This window comes from Nerophis ophidion, linkage group LG10 (genome assembly GCF_033978795.1).
Source record: "Nerophis ophidion isolate RoL-2023_Sa linkage group LG10, RoL_Noph_v1.0, whole genome shotgun sequence".
In the NCBI taxonomy this organism is placed as follows: Eukaryota; Metazoa; Chordata; class Actinopteri; order Syngnathiformes; family Syngnathidae; genus Nerophis; species Nerophis ophidion.
The window spans coordinates 3,058,446-3,078,433 of NC_084620.1; the positions used below are offsets into that span (position 1 = coordinate 3,058,446).

The window sequence follows — 19,988 nt, forward strand, 5'->3', positions numbered from 1 at the left end:
ACATATAAACGATGCAAAATGAAGATGAGCGTCTGGAGTTTTGTTTGTTGTTGTTGATCATGTTTTTGTTTGGCCATGTGCTGTTTGTCCTTTGGACTCTTTTAAGTTCCTGTTTTTTTCCACTCCCTTGTCTGGTTTCCTTGGTTACTCATTTTGTCCACCTGTCTCTGGTGGACAAAATGCCCGCTCACCTGCTTCCCGAGCACTAATCAGAGGCAGTATTTAAGCTCGTCTTTGCCAGTCAGTCGCCCTGGCGTCAATGTGATCTTTTCTTGCTCTGTGCTGACTTGTTTCATGCCTTGCCATAGTTTCGTGCTTCATGCCATGCCACGTAAGCTTTGTTTGATTTATGTTCTTAGTCTGTTTATGCGTTAGCTTTCTTCCTTAGCCCAGGTTGTGCCTCCACTGTGAGCGATTTGTGTTTGTATCTTTTTTTAGTTTAAATTAAGTCATGTTTTTACCTAAATGCCATGTCCCGAGTAGTCCGTCTGCCTTCCTGGGGGAACGACCCTGCAGCAAGCTGCGACCCCCCCATCGTGACATAAAATACTTCTTACCATTAATGCGACTTCTTGAACAGGTGTGGTAGAAAACGGATGGATGGATCTAAATGCATGAGAATGTTTTATATTTTGCACGTTATTTTTAGCACTGTGATTACCAGCAAAATTATTCATAATTATCGTTTTAAGCAATGTCAGTTCAATCAATCAATGTTTATTTATATAGCCCCAAATCACAAATGTCTCAAAGGACTGCACAAATCATTACGACTACAACATCCTCGGAAGAACCCACAAAAGGGCAAGGAAAACTCACACCCAGTGGGCAGAGAGAATTCATATCCAGTGGGACGCCAGTGACAATGCTGACTATGAGAAACCTTGGAGAGGACCTCAGATGTGGGCAACCCCCCCCCCTCTAGGGGACCGAAAGCAATGGATGTGGAGCGGGTCTAACATGATACTGTGAAAGTTCAATCCATAGTGGCTCCAACACAGCCGCAAGAGTTCAGTTCAAAGCGGATCCAAGACAGCAGCGAGAGTCCCGTTCACAGGAGACCATCTCAAGCGGAGGCGGATCAGCAGCGTAGAGATGTCCCCAATCGATACAGGCGAGCGGTCCATCCTGGGTCCCGACGAGCGGTCCATCCTGGGTCTCAACTCAGTACTTCATCCATGGTCATCGGACCGGACCCCCTCCACAAGGGAGGGGGGGACATAGGAGAAAGAAAAGAAGCGGCAGATCAACTGGTCTAAAAAGGAGGTCTATTTAAAGGCTAGAGTATACAGATGAATTTTATGGTGAGACTTAAATGCTTCTACTGAGGTAGCATCTCGAACTGTTACCGGGAGGGCATTCCAGAGTACTGGAGCCCGAACGGAAAACGCTCTTTAGCCCGCAGACTTTTTTTGGGGCTCTAGGAATCACTAATAAGCCGGAGTCTTTTGAAGGCAGATTTCTTGCCGGGACATATGGTACAATACAATCGGCAAGATAGGACGGAGCTAGACCGTGTAGTATTTTATACGTAAGTAGTAAAACCTTAAAGTCACATCTTAAGTGCACAGGAAGCCAGTGCAGGTGAGCCAGTATAGGTATATATGTATGTATATATGTATATAAAGGTATATACAGTATAGGTATACATGTATGTATATATGTATATATAGGTATATACAGTACAGGTATATATGTATGTATATATGTATATAAAGGTATATACAGTATAGGTATATATGTATGTATATATGTATATAAAGGTATATACAGTACAGGTATATATGTATGTATATATGTATATAAAGGTATATACAGTACAGGCGTAATGTGATCAAACTTTCTTGTTCTTGTCAAAAGTCTAGCAGCCGCATTTTGTACCAACTGTAATCTTTTAATGCTAGACATGGGGAGACCCGAAAATAATACGTTACAGTAGTCGAGGCGAGACGTAACAAACGCATGGATAATGATCTCAGCGTCTTTAGTGGACAAAATGGAGCGAATTTTAGCGATATTACGGAGATTAAAGAAGGCCGTTTTAGTAACGCTTTTAATGTGTGACTCAAAGGAGAGAGTTGGGTCGAAGATAATACCCAGATTTTTTACCGAGTCACCTTGTTTAATTGTTTGGTTGTCAAATGTTGAAATTTATCTGAGAGCCAGACGCAGTCATCAAAAGAGCCACATCTGGCTCTAGAGCCATAGGTTCCCTACTCCTGGGCTAAGGTGTCATTAGGAATCTACAATGACAATGTGAAACAGTTTTTTTGTTACTTTTTTTTTATTGCAAATGTGTTTAAAATAATTGGCTAAGAAATCACATTTATACATATACCGTATTTCCTTGAATTGCCGCAGGGCATATAGTGTGCGCCTGCCTTGAATTACTGCCAAAATAATTAGCGCATGCTTAGTATTACCGCCTGGTCAAACTCGTGACGTCATGAGTGACACTTTCGCTGTCATCATTTTCAAAATGGAGGAGGCTGATTTCGATACCGGTAATTTGAAATCGCATAAAGGGAAGAAGATTAAGAGCTATTCAGTAGGATTTAAGGTCCAAGCTTACATCACACTCAATTTTTTTACTGCATGCCTTTGGTAAGTGCCGGAGTGAAAAGAGGTTTTAAAATAATTAGTGCATGCTTACTTTTACCGCATGCCTTTGGTAAGCGCCGGAGTGAGAAGAGGTTTTAAAATAATTAGCGCCCCGGCGGCAATTCAAGGAAATATGGTACTTTGTTGATGCAACTTTGGCAGCAATTACAAGTCTTTTTGGATACCATACACACCTGTCTTTGGGCAGTTTCGACCATTTCTCTTTGCAGCATCTCTGAAGCGCCATTAAGTTGGATGGGAAGCGTCGGTGTGCAGTCTTTTTAGATCTCTCCAGATATCTCGATAGGGTGAGCATTGAGTTCTTGGTCACCTCCCTGACTAGGGCCCTGATTGCTCAGTTTAGATGGCTGGACAGCTCTAGGAAGAGTCCCGGTTGTTCCAAACTCTTCCATTTACAAATGATGGAGTCCACTCTGGTCTTTGGGACCTTGAAGGCAGCAGATATTTTTCTGTAACCTTCCTTGCAGATTTGCACCTCAAAACAGTTCCTTCATTCTAGATTCGTGGTCTGCCATGCACTGTCAAGTGTGGGACCTCTTTCCAAATCATGCCCAACCAACTGAATATACCTGCAGGGTGAGTCCAATTAAACTGTATGAACGTCTCAGAAATTAACAGTTAAAATTGGATGCTCATGGCAAAGGCAACTGGTGTACATATGATTTCTTAGATGTTTTATTTTTAATAAATTAGCAAAAAAAAAAAAAAAAATTTTTTTTTTTGTCCTGTCCAGCTTCTCAGGCAAATCATATAGTTGATGTAGATGCCCGTATCAGCTGTTCAGATTTACTTTACAAAAGAGAAGTGTAGGATACTTCTCTTGTTGCCTTATTTGAATTTGACTTTATTAAATGTATTTATATTATCATTTGGTGCAGCCGGGCCGCAGCAGGAGGGGATAGAAAGAGGAAAAAAAGGAAGACAGAGGGGGAAATTGTGGGGATAAGAGGGGGATTAGACAGAGAGACAAAAACAACAACAGCAAACACAACAACAACAATAGAACAACACCAGCACATATGATATGTACAAATATGATCGTAAAAGTGATAGCAAATAAGCAGTTAGTGAAGTAAATAGAAATGACAATGAGCATTTTTACACCAAAACTGGAGCAATGAAAAAAAAAAAACGTTTTCATATTGTCACTATGGGGTATTGTGTGTGGAATTTTGAGGACAAAAATTAACTTATTCCACTTTAGAGTGAGGCTGTAACATGAAATGTGGAAAAAGCGAAGTGCTGCAAATACTTTACATTGTATGTGGAGTAAAATTCCATCCGTCCATCCATCTTCTTCAGCTTATCCGAGGTCGGGTCGCGGGGGCAGCAGCCTAAGCAGGGAAGCCCAGACTTCCCTCTCCCCAGCCACTTCGTCCAGCTCTTCCCGGGGGATCCTGAAGCGATCCCAGGCCAGCCGGGAGACATAGTCTTCCCAACGCGTCCTTGGTCCTCCCCACGGCCTCCTACCGGTTGGACGTGCCCTAAACACCTCCCTGGGGAGGCGTTCGGGTGGCATCCTGACCAGATGCCCGAACCACCTCATCTGGCTCCTCTCCATGTGGAGTAAAATTATTATTAATTATTTTAATAACTCAGGCTTCACGGTGGAAGTGGGGTTAGTACGTCTGCCTCACAATATCAAGGTCCTGAGTAGTCAGGGTTCAATCCTGGGCTCGGGATCTTTCTGTGTGGAGTTTGCATGTCCTCCCCGTGACTGCGTGGGTTCCCTCCGGGTACTCCGGCTTCCTCCCACTTCCAAAGACATGCACCTGGGGATAGGTTGATTGACAACACTAAATGGTCCCTAGTGTGTGAATGTGAGTGTGAATGTTGTCTATCTATCTGTGTTGGCCCTGCAGTGAGGTGGTGACTTGTCCAGGGTGTACCCCGCCTTCCGCCCGATTGTAGCTGAGATAGGCACCAGCCGTAGAAAATGGATGGATTTTAATAACTTATCAATGATCACGATAGAGCATCTGATAGATTTGTTCAAGCAGTACCTCATAAAGCATGTAGCAGATATAAATAAAACAGACATATTTAACAACAGAGTAGTGTTATTAGTATAAACAACGCAGCCTTTTTCTTTTATGTTTTGGTTTCATTTTGTTTTTTTCCCTTTGGACCCCGCTGACATGTACAATAGCTGCTCTTGGATAATCCAATTATGAAAAATGTCCAACTCGAAGAGGCACATTTGCCTTAAACAAGGGCTGTCCAAACTTTTTCCACTTAGGGCCGCGGACTGAAAAATCAAAGCAAGCAGGGGCCATTTTGACATTTTTTTAATTTATTTTAAAAACCAATACAATATATCTATAACCAATATACATTTAGGCCTCAGCTCAGGCTTAATCCCGGGGACCCCAAAGGGAGTTGGTCAAAAAAATATTAAAAATGTGTCATTATTCAGTATTATTTTGTTTTATTATTATTCAAGTTTTAAATCTCCAGATCAACATTAGGTCCATCTGTCAATATGGTTTTAAAGATTTAAGTTGTATGCCCTTTTTGACAAAGAAAACCCTGTTTTTTGATGGAAAAAAACACAAAATATGCAATATTATCACCCAATATTTTTTTGGAGTTGAATATTTGAGATTATATAATAATCGGAGCCTTAAAATACTCAATAACTGAAAACACCAGTTTTAGGTTTGCCATTATTATTTTTTGAGCAATGACACTTAAAAAAAAAATCACACTAAAATTATTGGGCATCCAAAAGGGTCCTACTCATTAAATTGTTAAAAAAAATAAATGATACATTTTTTTACTGTTTACTTTCAACACAATAATCTCGAGATCAACTTCAGATCTATCCGTCAATGATAAGTTTTATTGTTGTTTATGTTTTTTGTTTGTTCATTTGAGGCCCTTCTTTTAAAAAAACAGCTCAGTTTTTTAAATGGCAAAACACAAAATATGCAACATTTTCCCCCAAAAATATCTCAAAATGGAATATTTAATGTGACGTAATTGGAGCCTTGAATAGGTCAATAATTCATAATGACATTGATTTTGATTCATTATTATTTTTTAAAGAAAGAAACAGCCTGCATGGCAGCTTTGGGTTATTAGAGTAAACATTGCAACATTTTCTTGTTACATTTCACCCGTCTGCTCTTTCCACACTTGCCAACCATCCCGGATTTTCCGGGAGACTCCCGAAATTCAGCGCCTCTCCCCCATCCCACTTCCGATTGTAGCTGAGATAGGCGCCAGCGCCCCCCGCGACCCCGAAAGGGAATAAGCGGTAGAAAATGGGATGGGGGATGGGAATTTTAAAATGTGTCGTGGGGCCGTTGAAAAATTACCTGCGGGCCGTAAATGGCCCCCCGGGCCGCAATTTGGACACCCCTGCCTTAAACACACTGCTGTCAATCTTAATGTGAGAGTATTCGGTCATTAAAACCAGTGGTCCCCAACCTTTTTGTAGCTGCGGACTTTCTTTGTCATGAAAAAGGGATTTTTTTGGGGTCGGTGCACTAATTGTAAGTGTATCTTGTGTTTTTTTATGTTGATTTAATAATAAAATATAATAAAAATTAATAAAAAATTCTTCTGCGGCCCGGTACCAATCGAGCCGGTGGTTGGGGACCACTGATTAAAACAACAGGAGTGTGATTCGGCTTCACTCGGAAGTCTTCGGCTATTTCCGGGCTTCCCCGCGAGGCTCCGGAGGGCAGGCTGCGCTGAGCGTGGGGACGAAGCGCCATTCAGTCAAGCAGGCGTCGGGGCACACCTGGTCGGAACCTTTCAGCGAACAAAACCAACTTTTACAGGTGAGTCTTCACCCTATCTTGCACTAAACCCACCACTTCGTGTGGTTTTTACCGCACTAAAGTCCACCCGGGCTCACTTTAAAAATTAGTTTACGTCACAAACGACACGGAGTCGTTGATGTTTTATGTTTTAATTCGACTTCCTTCTTCCGGTCCGCAGGCGGCGAGGAATGTGGCGACTTTGACAAGAAGCAAAAGTTTACAGACTTGGTGAATTGTTTCGCCGCCTCGGCAACAACAAGCTATAGTTCACGGGCTTCATGGCAACCGGCGGCTCCAAGTCGAACGCCGCCACCGACTTCCTGGAGGAGTGGAAGGCTAAGCGGGAGAAAATGAGAGCCAAGATGTTGGGCGACATCGCCGCCGCCAGCAACAGCAGCCTGGCCGCGGAGGACACGCCGCAGCCGCCCGGCAACCTGAAGAAGGTGGCGTCGCAGACGGACGGAGGCCCCGCGGCGGCCCCGGAGAGCCCCTCTCCCGGTAAGGAGAAGAAAAGCTCCGGTCCCAGCGCCAGGAAGGGCAAATGTCAGATCGAGAAGAGGAAGCTGCGGGAGAAGAGGAGGTCAACAGGTGTTGTCAGCATGCCGTCCAATGAGGTGAGTCCTCCATCTTGGATCCCGTGACGTCACACTGTCTTCTTTACACCAGTGGTTTTCAAACTCATTCTGACCCAAGGCACTTTTTTTTTTTCATTGAAAAAATCCCGAGGCACACCACCAGCAGAAAACATAAAAAAATTATACTCGGCAGCTGATATTGACAGTGAAAAGTCGCTCTCCCAATTGTTGGATGTGAATTCAAACTATAACCAAGCATGCATCGCTATAGCTCTTGTCTCAAAGTAGGTGTACTGTCACGACTTATTTTGACGTTTTTGGTGTTTTCCTGCGTGCAGTGTTTTAGTGCCTTTTTTTGGTGGCTTTTCCTGTTTTGTTGGTATTTTCCTGTAGCAGTTTCATGTCTTCCTTTAATGCTATTCCCCGCACCTTCTTTGTTTTCGCAATCAAGACTATTTAAGTTGTGCGGACACTATACTTCTTTGTGGGAATGATGTTGATTGTCATGTCATATACGTATGCACTTTGTGGACGCCGTCTGCTCCGTACGCTGTAAGTCTATGCTGTCGTTCAGCATTCAGTTTTTGTCTACATTGCAGACAGTTCAGTTTTAGTTTCATTTTGCACAACCATCCCTAAGCTTCAATGGCTTTTCTTAGCGGCACTCGCCGTTTGTTTATTTTTAGTTTAAGCTTTCGATAGCTTTTTACCTGAACGCTACCTCCAGCTGTCGTCTCCCTGCCGTCCAATGATGTGAGTCCTCCATCTTGCATCCCGTGACGTCACACGGTCTTCTTTACACCAGTGTTTTTCAACCTCATTCTGAACCTAGGCACACTTTTTTTCATTGAAAAAATCCCGAGGCACACCACCAGCAGAAAACATAAAAAAATTATACTCGGCAGCTGATATTGACAGTGAAAAGTCGCTCTCCCAATTGTTGGATGTGAATTCAAACCATAACCAAGCATGCATCGCTATAGCTCTTGTCTCAAAGTAGGTGTACTGTCACGACTTATTTTGACGTTTTTGGTGTTTTCCTGCGAGTAGTCTTTTAGTGCCTTTTTTTTGGTGGTATTTTCCTGTAGCAGTTTCATGTCTTCCTTTAATGCTATTCCCCGCACCTTCTTTGTTTTCGCAATCAAGACTATTTAAGTTGTGCGGACACTATACTTCTTTGTGGGAATGATGTTGATTGTCATGTCATGTACGTATGCACTTTGTGGACGCCGTCCGCTCCGTACGCTGTAAGTCTATGCTGTCGTCCAGCATTCAGTTTTTGTCTACATTGCAGACAGTTCAGTTTTAGTTTCATTTTGCACAACCATCCCTAAGCTTCAATGGCTTTTCTTAGCGGCACTCGCCGTTTGTTTATTTTTAGTTTAAGCTTTCGATAGCTTTTTACCTGAACGCTACCTCCAGCTGTCGTCTCCATGCCGTCCAATGATGTGAGTCCTCCATCTTGCATCCCGTGACGTCACACTGTCTTCTTTACACCAGTGTTTTTCAACCTCATTCTGACCCAAGGCACTTTTTTTTCATTGAAAAAATCCCGAGGCACACCACCAGCAGAAAACATTAAAAAATTATACTCGGCAGCTGATATTGACAGTAAAAAGTCGCTCTCCCAATTGTTGGATGTGAATTCAAACTATAACCAAGCATGCATCGCTATAGCTCTTGTCTCAAAGTAGGTGTACTGTCACGACTTATTTTGACGTTTTTGGTGTTTTCCTGCGTGCAGTGTTTTAGTGCCTTTTTTTTGGTGGCTTTTCCTGTTTTGTTGGTATTTTCCTGTAGCAGTTTCATGTCTTCCTTTAATGCTATTCCCCGCACCTTCTTTGTTTTCGCAATCAAGACTATTTAAGTTGTGCGGACACTATACTTCTTTGTGGGAATGATGTTGATTGTCATGTCATGTACGTATGCACTTTGTGGACGCCGTCCGCTCCGTACGCTGTAAGTCTATGCTGTCGTTCAGCATTCAGTTTTTGTCTACATTGCAGACAGTTCAGTTTTAGTTTCATTTTGCACAACCATCCCTAAGCTTCAATGGATTTTCTTAGCGGCACTCGCCGTTTGTTTATTTTTAGTTTAAGCTTTCGATAGCTTTTTACCTGAACGCTACCTCCAGCTGTCGTCTCCATGCCGTCCAACGATGTGAGTCCTCCATCTTGCATCCCGTGACGTCACACTGTCTTCTTTACACCAGTGTTTTTCAACCTCATTCTGAACCTAGGCACACTTTTTTTCATTGAAAAAATCCCGAGGCACCACCAGCATAAAACAAAAAAAAAGAAAATCGGCAGCAGATATTGACAGTAAAATGTCGCTCTTGCAATTGTTGGATATGAACTAAATTGGACCTAGTGTGTGAATGTTGTCTGTCTATCTGTGTTAGCCTTGCGATGAGGTGGCAACTTGTCCAGGGTGTACACAGCCTTCCGCTCGAATGCAGCTGAGATAGGCTCCAGCAACCCCAAAAGAGACGAGCGGTAGAAGATGGATGGATGTAATTCAAACCATAACCAAGCATGCATCACTAAAGCTCTTGTCTCAAAGTAGGTGTACTGTCACATCACGCAGTGACTTATTTTGACGTTTTTGGTGTTTTCCTGCGTGTAGTGTTTTAGTTCTTGTCGTGCGCGCCTTTTTTTGGTGGCTTTTCCTGTTTTATTGGTATTTTCGGTAGCAGTGTCCTGTCTTCCTTGAAAGCTATTCCCCGCACCTGCTTTGTTTTCGCAATCAGGACTATTTAAGTTGTGCGGACACTCTGCTTCTTTGTGGGGACGATGTTGATTGTCATGTCATGCAACGATGTACTTTGTGGACACCGTCTGCTCCACACGATGTTTGTCTTTGCTGTCGTCCAGCATTCTGTTTGTGTCTACTTTGCAGCCAGTTCAGTTTTAGTTTCATTTTGCATAACCATCCCTAAGCTTCAATGGCTTTTCTTAGCGGCACTCGCCTTTTGTTTATTTTTAGTGTAACCGTTCGATACCTTTTTACCTGAACTCTGCCTCCAGCTGTCGTCTGCATGCCGTCCAATGAGCTGAGTCCTCCAACTTGGGTTCCGTGACGTTACACTGTGTTCTTTACACAAGTGTTTTTCAACCTCATTCTGATCCAAGGCAAATTTTTTTAATAGGAAAAAATCCTGAGGCACACCACCAGCAGAAAACATAAAAAAATGAAACTCAGCAGCCGATATTGACAGTGAAAAGTCGCTCTCGAAATTTTTGGATATGAATTCAAACCATAACCAATCATGCATCACAATAGCTCTTGTCTCAAAGTACAGGGTTTCCCACACATTAATTTATTTGTGGCGGCCCGCCACGAAAGAATTGCGGCCGCCACAAATAGATTTTTCGGCTTTTGACTCGCTCGACCGCTCATAAAAGCAATGAGACTATCTGTGAATGGAGCTTGTAGTTACAACTCCGGTGCTGTAGCCCGCCTTCTTACATACATCACATACTGTCGCGCATCTAGCTTCATATGCTCTCGCCGAGAGCTAACGTTAGCATGGCTAAAGTTAGCTGAGGCAGGTCGAGTTGCACTTAGCTGCGTGCATCACACAACAGGCGTTTCTCCTTGTCTCTTTCTGACAGATACGGAAAACAAACCCGCTTTCTTACAAACGTCACATACTCTCGCGAGTCTAGCGTCAAAGCTCTTGCCGACCAGAGAGTTGGCAGCATGGCTAACATTAGCTGAGGAAGGTCCAGCGAGCGGAGTTTGTGACAATACAAGAGAGAGATGGTGCAAAACTTATCACAAATGGAGGAAGAACAATAAATGCCCAACATAAAGAGCAGGGGGTCCATCATCTTGCGGTGGTTAGGCTCCAAGCGGGAAGATATTCAGCAGACAACAGCAATATGCTGTTCAATGTATATACTATGATGATTAACCTGTGTGATGACTGTATTATGCTGATAGTATATATTTGTACCATGAATTGATCAACGTGGCCCCTGACCTAAACAAGTGGAAAAATTTATTCGGGTGTTACTAAGTTTGTCATTCTTGTTTGGTGTGGGTTCACAGTGTGGCTCATATTTGTAACAGTGTTAAAGTTGTTTATACGGCACCCTCAGTGTGACCTGTATGGCTGTTGAACAAGTACGTCTTTCAGCCACTGACGTTGTACTGCACAAGTCTCACACAACATGTTACAGAGCCGGCACATTGGTTCTGTGATATAAAAGCGTGCGCGATGACATGTAGTGGAGCAGTAGTCCTCTTTTGGGGGTGCGCGGACCCCTGGAGGTCCTTGAAGGTATGCCAAGGGACAAGTGAGATTTATTAAAACATTCTAAAAAACAGCAGCAATTCATAAATCCTTTATACATATGTTTATTGAATAATACTTCAATGAAGTTTGAATGTAAGTTCATAAACTGTGGAAAAATAATACAACAATCCAACATTCAGAGTTCACAGCCAGACTTTTTGTGGACATGTTCTAAAAATATTGATATTAAAGATTTCTCTTTTTGTTAAGAAATGTTTAGAATTAAGTTCATGAATCCAGATGGATCTCTATTACAATCCCCAAAGAGGGCACTTTAAGTTGATGATTACTTCTATGTGTAGAAATCTTTATTTATAATTGAATCACTTGTTTATTTTTCAACAAGTTTTTAGTTATTTTCATATCTTTTTTTCCCAAATAGTTCAAGAAAGACCACTACGAATGAGCAATATTTTGCACCGTTATACAATTTAATAAATCAGAAACTGGTGACATAGTGCTGTGTTTTACTTCTTTATCTCTTTTTTTCCAACCAAAAATGCTTTGCTCTGATTAGGGGGTACTTGAATTTAAAACATGTTCACAGGGGGTACATCGCTGAAAAAAGGTTGAGAACCACTGTTGTAGAGGACGTTAAAGGCATTGCAGACACGGCAGCCCTTAATAATGTCGGCCAGGTGAAAATTGGGAAAAATTTGGGAGAATGATTGCACCGGTAGATTGTCGGGAGTTGCCCTGAAATTCAGGAGTCCCGGAAAAATTGTGAGGGTTGGCAGGTATGTTGCTAGGGCGGGAAAGCCATTCATACACGGTGAGTTCATTAAAAAGTGCATGTTAGATTTTTTAAGAATTTTTTTCTTGCGGCCCAATCTCACCCAGTTTCTGCATCTACTGGTTCCCAGGTAAATTGAGTTTGAGACCCCTGCTCTAGACAGTGCAGACACTGAACAATGGCACATTTGCAGATTATATTTACTGGTTTGCAAAAAATATTATTAATCAGAAATACTTTATTAATCCCAGAGCGGAAATACATTTTTTTAGCACAATCCCATTCAAAATCAGACAAACCCAATTAGTTGAAATTACATATTTTATGGCACAGTGGTTGAAAAACACTGCTTTACACTAACCCAGTTCTTCTTAAATATGTTTGGGGAGGCATGAGAGGCAATGGTGTAATAATTAGGCCTTGGCGATAATTCAATTTTATGTATGAATTATGGTTTATTTTTGGGAATTATTTAAAAAAAAAAAAATGCAAGTTTTACTTTTCTTGCTCTGGCGGGTTTTTTGCCACCAGGAGCTTCTGGAGCTTTCTTCCTTAGCGGAAATTGCTACGCCCAGCAAAACCTGGCTAATGCTAACACAAACGAGCGAGCCGTTTGTTCCGAAGAAAAGAGTAGTGTTGTCACTGGTTTAGATTCGCAGCAACAGACGTGACGACGCACTACAAAATTTGTTTGAAAAAGGCAGCTGCACAACAAACTTATTCCACCAGACGCGTATAGCCGAGTGCGGGAAATGCAACTCTTAACATGACAAACAAGACCGTGACAACCAACAACAAACTCCCACTAAAAATCAGCTTGCCGTGGTGGAATCATTTACACAATGTACCGCCCGTGTATGATAGGAAAGCAGCTCAGTGGAAAACGATTACCAAAGTGTTCGCTCTGCACCAAACTAAAGATATGGTACCCAAACAGTGGAAAATCATCCACTCATAAAACTATAGTCATCTCAAGTGTTCTATTCAAGACAGAAGATTTATGATTATACTTCATAGATCTCAATTATGGAGTTCATTTATCTGCGTGCTATGTTATGCTTCATTTTTATTGACTGAAGTATTAAGACAGGTTTTGTCGTTCATAAAAAGCTCTCTATTGGACAATTTTATTAGATTAGAACAAGAGTAAAATCATCAAAGCAAATATGCCAGAATCTACTATGACAGCTAAAAGGAATGTTTCATCTGTTGAGTTTTTTGAAAATTATTTTCTACAAAAATAAATTTAGATCTGTTCTAAAAAGAAACCACTTAACAATTCTTTACCTGAGAGGGGTTAAGTACTGCTCTAGAGAAGGGGTCGGCAACCCGTGGCTCCGGAGCCACTCTGATGTGGCTCAGCTGCACAATCGCCGACCCCCCACGATTGTTACGAGGGGATTCCGGTTCTCGGAGCCTCTTCCGGACATCACCCAGGGTCAACGTTCTCCGATTTTCACTCAGACAAAAATATTGAGGGCGTGCCGTGATGGCTTTACTTTTAGCGTCTTCTACATTTTGACGCGTTTCACAAAAAATTAAGAAGACAATGGGAGCCGCAATCATTCTCGCGAATATCTGCTGGTGGTCACCCATATAACAGGGATAAGGGCGTGCCATGAAGCCATTGCCTTTGAAGCCTTCTCCAACATGTACAGACAGCTTGCCGGTCCAGTCACATGTTGTATGTGGCTTCCGCAGATACACGTACACGACTGCAAGGCATACTGGGTGACACAGAGTACACTGAAGGTTGTGATATAAACAACTTTAACACTCTTACCAATATGCACCACACTGTAAACCCACACCAAACAAGAATGACAAACACATTTCTGGAGTACATCCTCACATTAACACATTATAAACGCAACATAACAATTACACATAATGCCATGCATCCATGACTCTTTCAGCCCCCCGCGCCCCCAACCCCGCCCACCTCAACCGACACACGGAAGGGGGGAGGAGCAGGTTTTGGTGCTAGCGGGGTGTATAATATAGCCTGAAAGAGTCATGAATGCATAGCATTCTGGGTAATTATTATGTTGCGTTTATAATGTGTTACAGTGCGGATGTTCTCCAGAAATGTTTGTCATTCTTGTTTTGTGTGGGTTCACAGTGTGGTGCTTATTAGTAAGAGTGTTAAAATTGTTTATATCACAATCTTCAGTGTACTCTGTGTCACCCAGTATTTTTTGCAGTCGTGTACGTGTATCTGCGGAAGCCACATACAACATGTGACTGGACTGGCAAGCTGTCTGTACATGTTGGAGAAGGCGTCAAAGGCAATGGCTTCATGGCACGCCCTTATTACTGTTATATGGGTGACCACCAGCAGATTTTCGCGAGAATGATTGCTGCTCCTATTGTCTCCTTTAATTTGTGAAACGGGTCAAAATGTCTCTGAGTGGTAAAGGTTGCCGACCCCTGCTCTAGAGTAATAGTGTATTTCTTGATACATACGGATAGACAAACAAAAGGGTTTTCCCTCAGTGTATTTGATAGTAGCGCACTGCCATGGCAAAATTATAGCCACCACACCCTAAAAATAAGTTGTTTTTTTAGGTTAAAACAAATTTAAGTAATATCATGTATTGTAGCATCGATAAGATGGCACACAAAGTCCAACACTATTTTTTAACTTTTATTGCAAATTTTATATCAACTGGCCAAATTTCAAAACATATTCCCTCCTGTGCACACATCTTCGAGGCAATTTCTTAATAGCAACTTTACTGTTTGTAAAGAACTATCTTGATACATAAAAATATAATAAAGCATTAACTTCAGTGGGGTGTTTAAAAGAAAATATTTGAGAAGCACTGCGCTAACTCCTGTTTTTGGGATCAATTCTTGCTTGAACAATTCCATCGACCCATCCATTTTCTACCGCTTATTCCCCTTTGGGGTCGTGGAGGGCGCTGGTGCCTATCTCAGCTACAATCTTACTTTAATGCTCTCTGTTCATCACAATGTAATAGAGGTGTGTAGCCACCAGTACAAAATATTCTTTAAAGTTAATTGTCTAAAAAAAATTCTGAATATTTTTTCCCCCACTTTTTTTAAATCAAATTTCTTATTCAATTTCAATTCAATCCTGAATAACATAGAAAATATGGAATTTATGTTTTTTTTTTAATGTACATTAAATGTTATACCAAATGTTGAAGGGCTGGTGTACACAAGGTCAAAGTTGGTGGGAGATATTGATAGTCGACATCAGACTGATCCTTTCATGATCATTGCATTAGTTTGTCACTGGTGTAATTAACAACAAATAACAACAAATACAACTATGTATGGTGTAATTAACAACAAATACAACTATGTAACAAAATATAATTAGTCTGTAATGAGTCATTACAAATTATTTGTTTGTGAAAACTTTAATCTATTTATGAAAATGTATGTATGTGTAAATATATATAGATAGATAGATAAGCAAACTAAAGATGTAGCAGGAGGGATATATATAAGCATAGCTTTGTAGTTAATTCATCCACTGATAAAGGTAAGTCTCTCATAGGTATTTGTTGTATCTTATGTAGGAGGGAATTATTGTGATGTAACATGACAGTGAAACTAATCAATCCATTTATGGACAATGAAGGCATGTGAAACTTTATTCCGATTCTTCTGTCTGGTGAAAGTCAAGACGGCATCCCGATTGGCAATAAAAGGCAAACAAGGTCTGTCAGTTTAAGGACAACATGAGTGGATCGGTTTAGGCAACACTAGGAATGTGGAAAACAGACATGTTTGACAACACTTTCGAGTTCACTGACGTCAAAGTATATTGCCACTTGGCATTAGCGCTGTATTTTTTACTTCAATGTTTAGTATAGATGTTCCTTTTTAACTAAATAGCTTATGTAATTGAATAATAGCTCAAAGAAGTCTCCCATAATGTCTATTGTAGATACTATTCTGATTATTGTGTTGACAATAGGTTATAAAAGGCAATAACGTAATGCACAGTACATATGCTCCTTTAATTAACTTTTGCCATAACTATAAAATCATATTACCTTAAAGTCCAATATAAATGCTCCTTGTTAAATAACGTGTGTGTTGTGATGAAATCTAAAAGAAGGCTGCCCTCGATCCTATTATAGATGTTTCTTTGGTTAAATAGCTTGTGTTGTTTTGACAATAGGTTGTAGAAGGCTACCATAATGCCTAGTGTAGATGGTCCATTGGTTAAAGGGGAACATTATCACAATTTCAAAAATGTTAAAAACAATAAAAATCAGTTCCCAGTGGCTTGTTGTATTTTTTGAAGTTTTTTCAAAATTTTACCGGTCCCGGAATATCCCTAAATAAAGCTTTAAAGTGCCTTATTTTCGCTATCTTCGAAACCACTATCCATTTCCCTGCGACGTCATACAGGGCTGCCCATACAAACAACATGGCGGTTACCACAGCAAGATATAGCGACATTAGCTCGGATTCAGACTCGGATTTCAGCGGCTTAAGCGATTCAACAAATTACGCATGTATTGAAACAGTTGGTCGGAGTATGGAGGCAGATAGCGAAAACAAAATTGAAGAAGAAATTGAAGCTATTGAGCGAAAAGCTATTGACACTATTCGGCCATAGCGTGGGTGTACCTAATGAAGTGGCCCATAGCATGGCTGCCTTATTAGCATCGCCGGTAAAATGTGCGGACCAAACGATCAGGACTTTCGCATCTTGTGACACTGGAGCAACTTAAATCCGTCGATTGGTAAGTGTTTGTTTTGCATTAAATGTGGGTATCTAGTTTCAAATGTACATACAGCTAGCTTAAATAGCATGTTAACATCGATTAGCGTAGCATGTTAACGTCGATTAGCTGGCAGTCATGCCGTGACCAAATATGTCTGATTAGTACATAAGTCAACAACGTCAACAAAACTCACCTTTGTGATTTTGTTGACTTAATCGTTGCAAATGCAGGTTATCCATACATCTCTGTGCCATGTCTGTCTTAGCATCGACGGTCAAATGTGAAGACACTTTGGTACATTCAATGGGGGACTGGCGGCAGATTTCTTGCCAGTGGTGCAACTTGAATCCCTCCCTGTTAGTGTTGTTACACCCTCCGACAACACACCGACGAGGCATGATGTCTCCAAGGTTCCAAAAAATAGTCAAAATAACAGAGCTGAGACCCGGTGTTTGTAATGTGAAAATGAATATGGCGGGTGTGTTACCTCGGTGACGTCACGTTCTGACGTCATCGCTAAAAGACCGATAAACAGAAAGGCGTTTAATTTGCCAAAATTCACCCATTTAGAGTTCGGAAATCAGTTAAAAAAATACGTGGTCTTTTTTTCTGCAACATCAAGTTATATATTGATGCTTGCATAGGTCTGGTGCTAATGTTCCCCCTTAAATACCTTCTGGTGTTGTGACAATATCTAAAAGGTTACCATAATGCCGATTATATGCTCCTCTGGTTGAAAAACTTGAGTTGTTGTGAGTTTTTTATCTGTGACAATATCTAAAAGAAGGTTATCATAATGCCTATAGATGCTCCTCTGCTTTGATAACTTGTATTGTTGTGACGATGGCTAATAGTAGGCTACCATAATGCCCATTATAGATACTCCCCATGTAACTTCGGCCATACCTGTAAAAATAACTATTTCATAGCGTCTAGTATAGAAGCTCATCAGGTCAACTAACTTGTGGTGTTGTGGGGATAGCCAATAGTAGACTCTGGTTAATTCACTTGAGTTGTTTTGATGGAAGCTAAAAGAAAGCAAAATAGTTGAAAGATATTCATTAGTGCAGGGCGTGTCTGCTTCACCTCTAAAACGTGTTTGCTAAGCTTCAAGTTTGACTATGGCTTTCACTTCAAGTTTGACTGGGGAATTCCTGCAGGAAGCAGGAGGTGGAAGGCATTTTTGCTCATAGTCGTTCCTTCATCGCACTTGTCTGCTTTCTTTGGAATGTTTGTGTGCACGCCAGGAAGTGAAGGCTGTCACTAGAAATCACATCACTGCTGTAGGAGCCCGTGAGAACAAATCCCTACTCCTTTTACACAACAGAAGTTGTACTTTTACAATGTGATGTTTGCATTAACAACCTTGTTATTATCGCATATCCTGGGAGCACTAAGTGTCACAATTGTTGTTTTTCCGCGTTAATCTTTCACTGCAGTGTGTACTCATCCAGGACACGGCTGGAAGTGTTTACAGTAAAAGTGTGTGAGGAATGATTGACGTCGTGCTTCAGACATGGACAGACCAAGGCCTGCGGGAGCAAACCGGTCGGACCCAGTTTTGCCGCGTCACGTAAACATGAAAGCAGCAAATGCAAAGTGACTGCTTCCTGTGCCGGCTGCACAACAACGTCATTCTCCATGTTCGTGTCCCCGTCTGGGCGACCAAGATTCCTTGAAAATGTTTGTCCCTAATTTGCATATTGATGACTTCATGAAGCCTTTGTGTGGTTATCGGGAACAACCGCCTCAGAAAGGAGAGGGAGGTCATGCTGTAAAAAAGTAGTAGGAGGGAACTCTTGAGCGTTTGATCTGTGAGTCAGCTCCAATCAGGATGAGGCGTTGCTGTGTTTGCGCGAATTAAAATGTTTGTTTATTCCCATTAGGGCTGGGCGATATTGCCTTTTATTAATATCTCGATATTTTTAGGCCATGTCACGTTACACAATATATATCTCGATATTTTGCCTTAGCCTTGAATCAACGCTTGATGCATATTAATCACAGCAATATGATGATTCTATGTCTACATTAAAACGTTCTTGTTCATACTGCATTAATATATGCTCATTTTAAACTTTTCATGCAGAGAGGAAAATCAAAACTAAGTCAGTTGACCAGACCTGTATTTATTAAACAGTTATTAAGCAGTGGCACAAACATCCATGTAATTTCAAAAACAGAAAGTGCAAGATTGTCAGAGACATTTAAAAAAAGCTATTAGTGCGCTTTTGTGCATGATATCACTAAGATGACAAAACACTAAAAGTGCACTATTTGTACAGAACGCCACTACAATAGTTTAAAACAAAGTGCACTTTTGTGCATGATGTCACACAAGATATTTCAATTACTGTCAAATAGAAATTAGCTGCATAATAGGAAATCAAACAATGTCCTTCGATATGTGGTAAGTTAATGCGGACGTTATCTCCTCCTTTTGTTGACTATTGTTTTCAAAACAGTGTTGATCTGGAAATGGAAGACGCCAGGCTTGCTTTTGCATTTTGTTGGGTGTGACAATGGTCGAGTTGTTGACATGCGGAGTTTCAAGCATTCTTCATTCTCTAGCGAGTGACTTTTCAAATGCTGCTACAAATTAATAGTGCGCTACTTTTTGTAGCAACGCTTTTGCCGCATACTTGACATATTACGATTGTTTGTTCAACATCTTCCCGCTTGAAGCCAAACCACCGCCAGATGATGGACCTCGTGCTTTTATTCTTGGGAATTAATTATTCTTCCTCCAAATGTTTCCAGATTTGCACCTTATCTCTCTTGTATTACTACCACTTGCACCACAGCTAACGTTACCATGCCGCTAACTCTCTGCTGCGCGAGGGCGTATGACGTTGCACGCACGACAGTATGCGACGTATGTAACAAGGTGCGCTTGTTTTGTGTCTGTGAGAAGGAGAGACAAGAAAGAGTGAGAAAATCCTGTAGTGTAATGCCCGCAGCTAAAAGCAACTGCGTGAGAACGTGTACTCGAATACTCACGATATAGTAATTTTCTATATCGCACAGACAAAGCCGCGATATATCGAGTATATCCGATATATCGCCCAGTCCTAATTCCCATCAGATATTTGTGCCTTCTATGCACAAAGATGGAGCATCAGTGTCCAATGAAACACTTAACTCCAAAATTTTACTTCTTTTTTTCTTAGGCGCCAGCGCCCCCCGCAACCCCAAAAAGGGAATAAGCGGTAGAAAATGGATGGATGGATGGATTTTTCTTTCTTTTTATAAACAGAAAAAAAACACTTCTGTTAC

At 41.2% G+C, this 19,988-nt stretch overlaps 1 protein-coding gene and 1 long non-coding RNA gene across 2 annotated transcripts in view; one reads left to right on the forward strand and one right to left on the reverse strand.

The window, feature by feature from the left end:
- Positions 1-2,023: 2,023 nt before the first annotated feature.
- LOC133560003 (uncharacterized) overlaps positions 2,024-19,988 on the reverse strand; it is a 38,048-nt gene continuing 20,083 nt past the window's right edge. The window contains exon 2 of the long non-coding RNA XR_009808367.1: positions 2,024-3,049. This is a non-coding gene — a long non-coding RNA (uncharacterized LOC133560003). The remainder of the gene's footprint in view (positions 3,050-19,988) is intronic.
- Positions 6,250-19,988, forward strand: part of pawr (PRKC, apoptosis, WT1, regulator) — a 61,362-nt gene continuing 47,623 nt past the window's right edge. The window contains exons 1-2 of the mRNA XM_061912037.1: positions 6,250-6,410; positions 6,571-7,006. Of these exons, the coding sequence (XP_061768021.1) occupies positions 6,671-7,006 (336 nt within the window). The 5' untranslated portion in view covers positions 6,250-6,410; positions 6,571-6,670. The remainder of the gene's footprint in view (positions 6,411-6,570; positions 7,007-19,988) is intronic.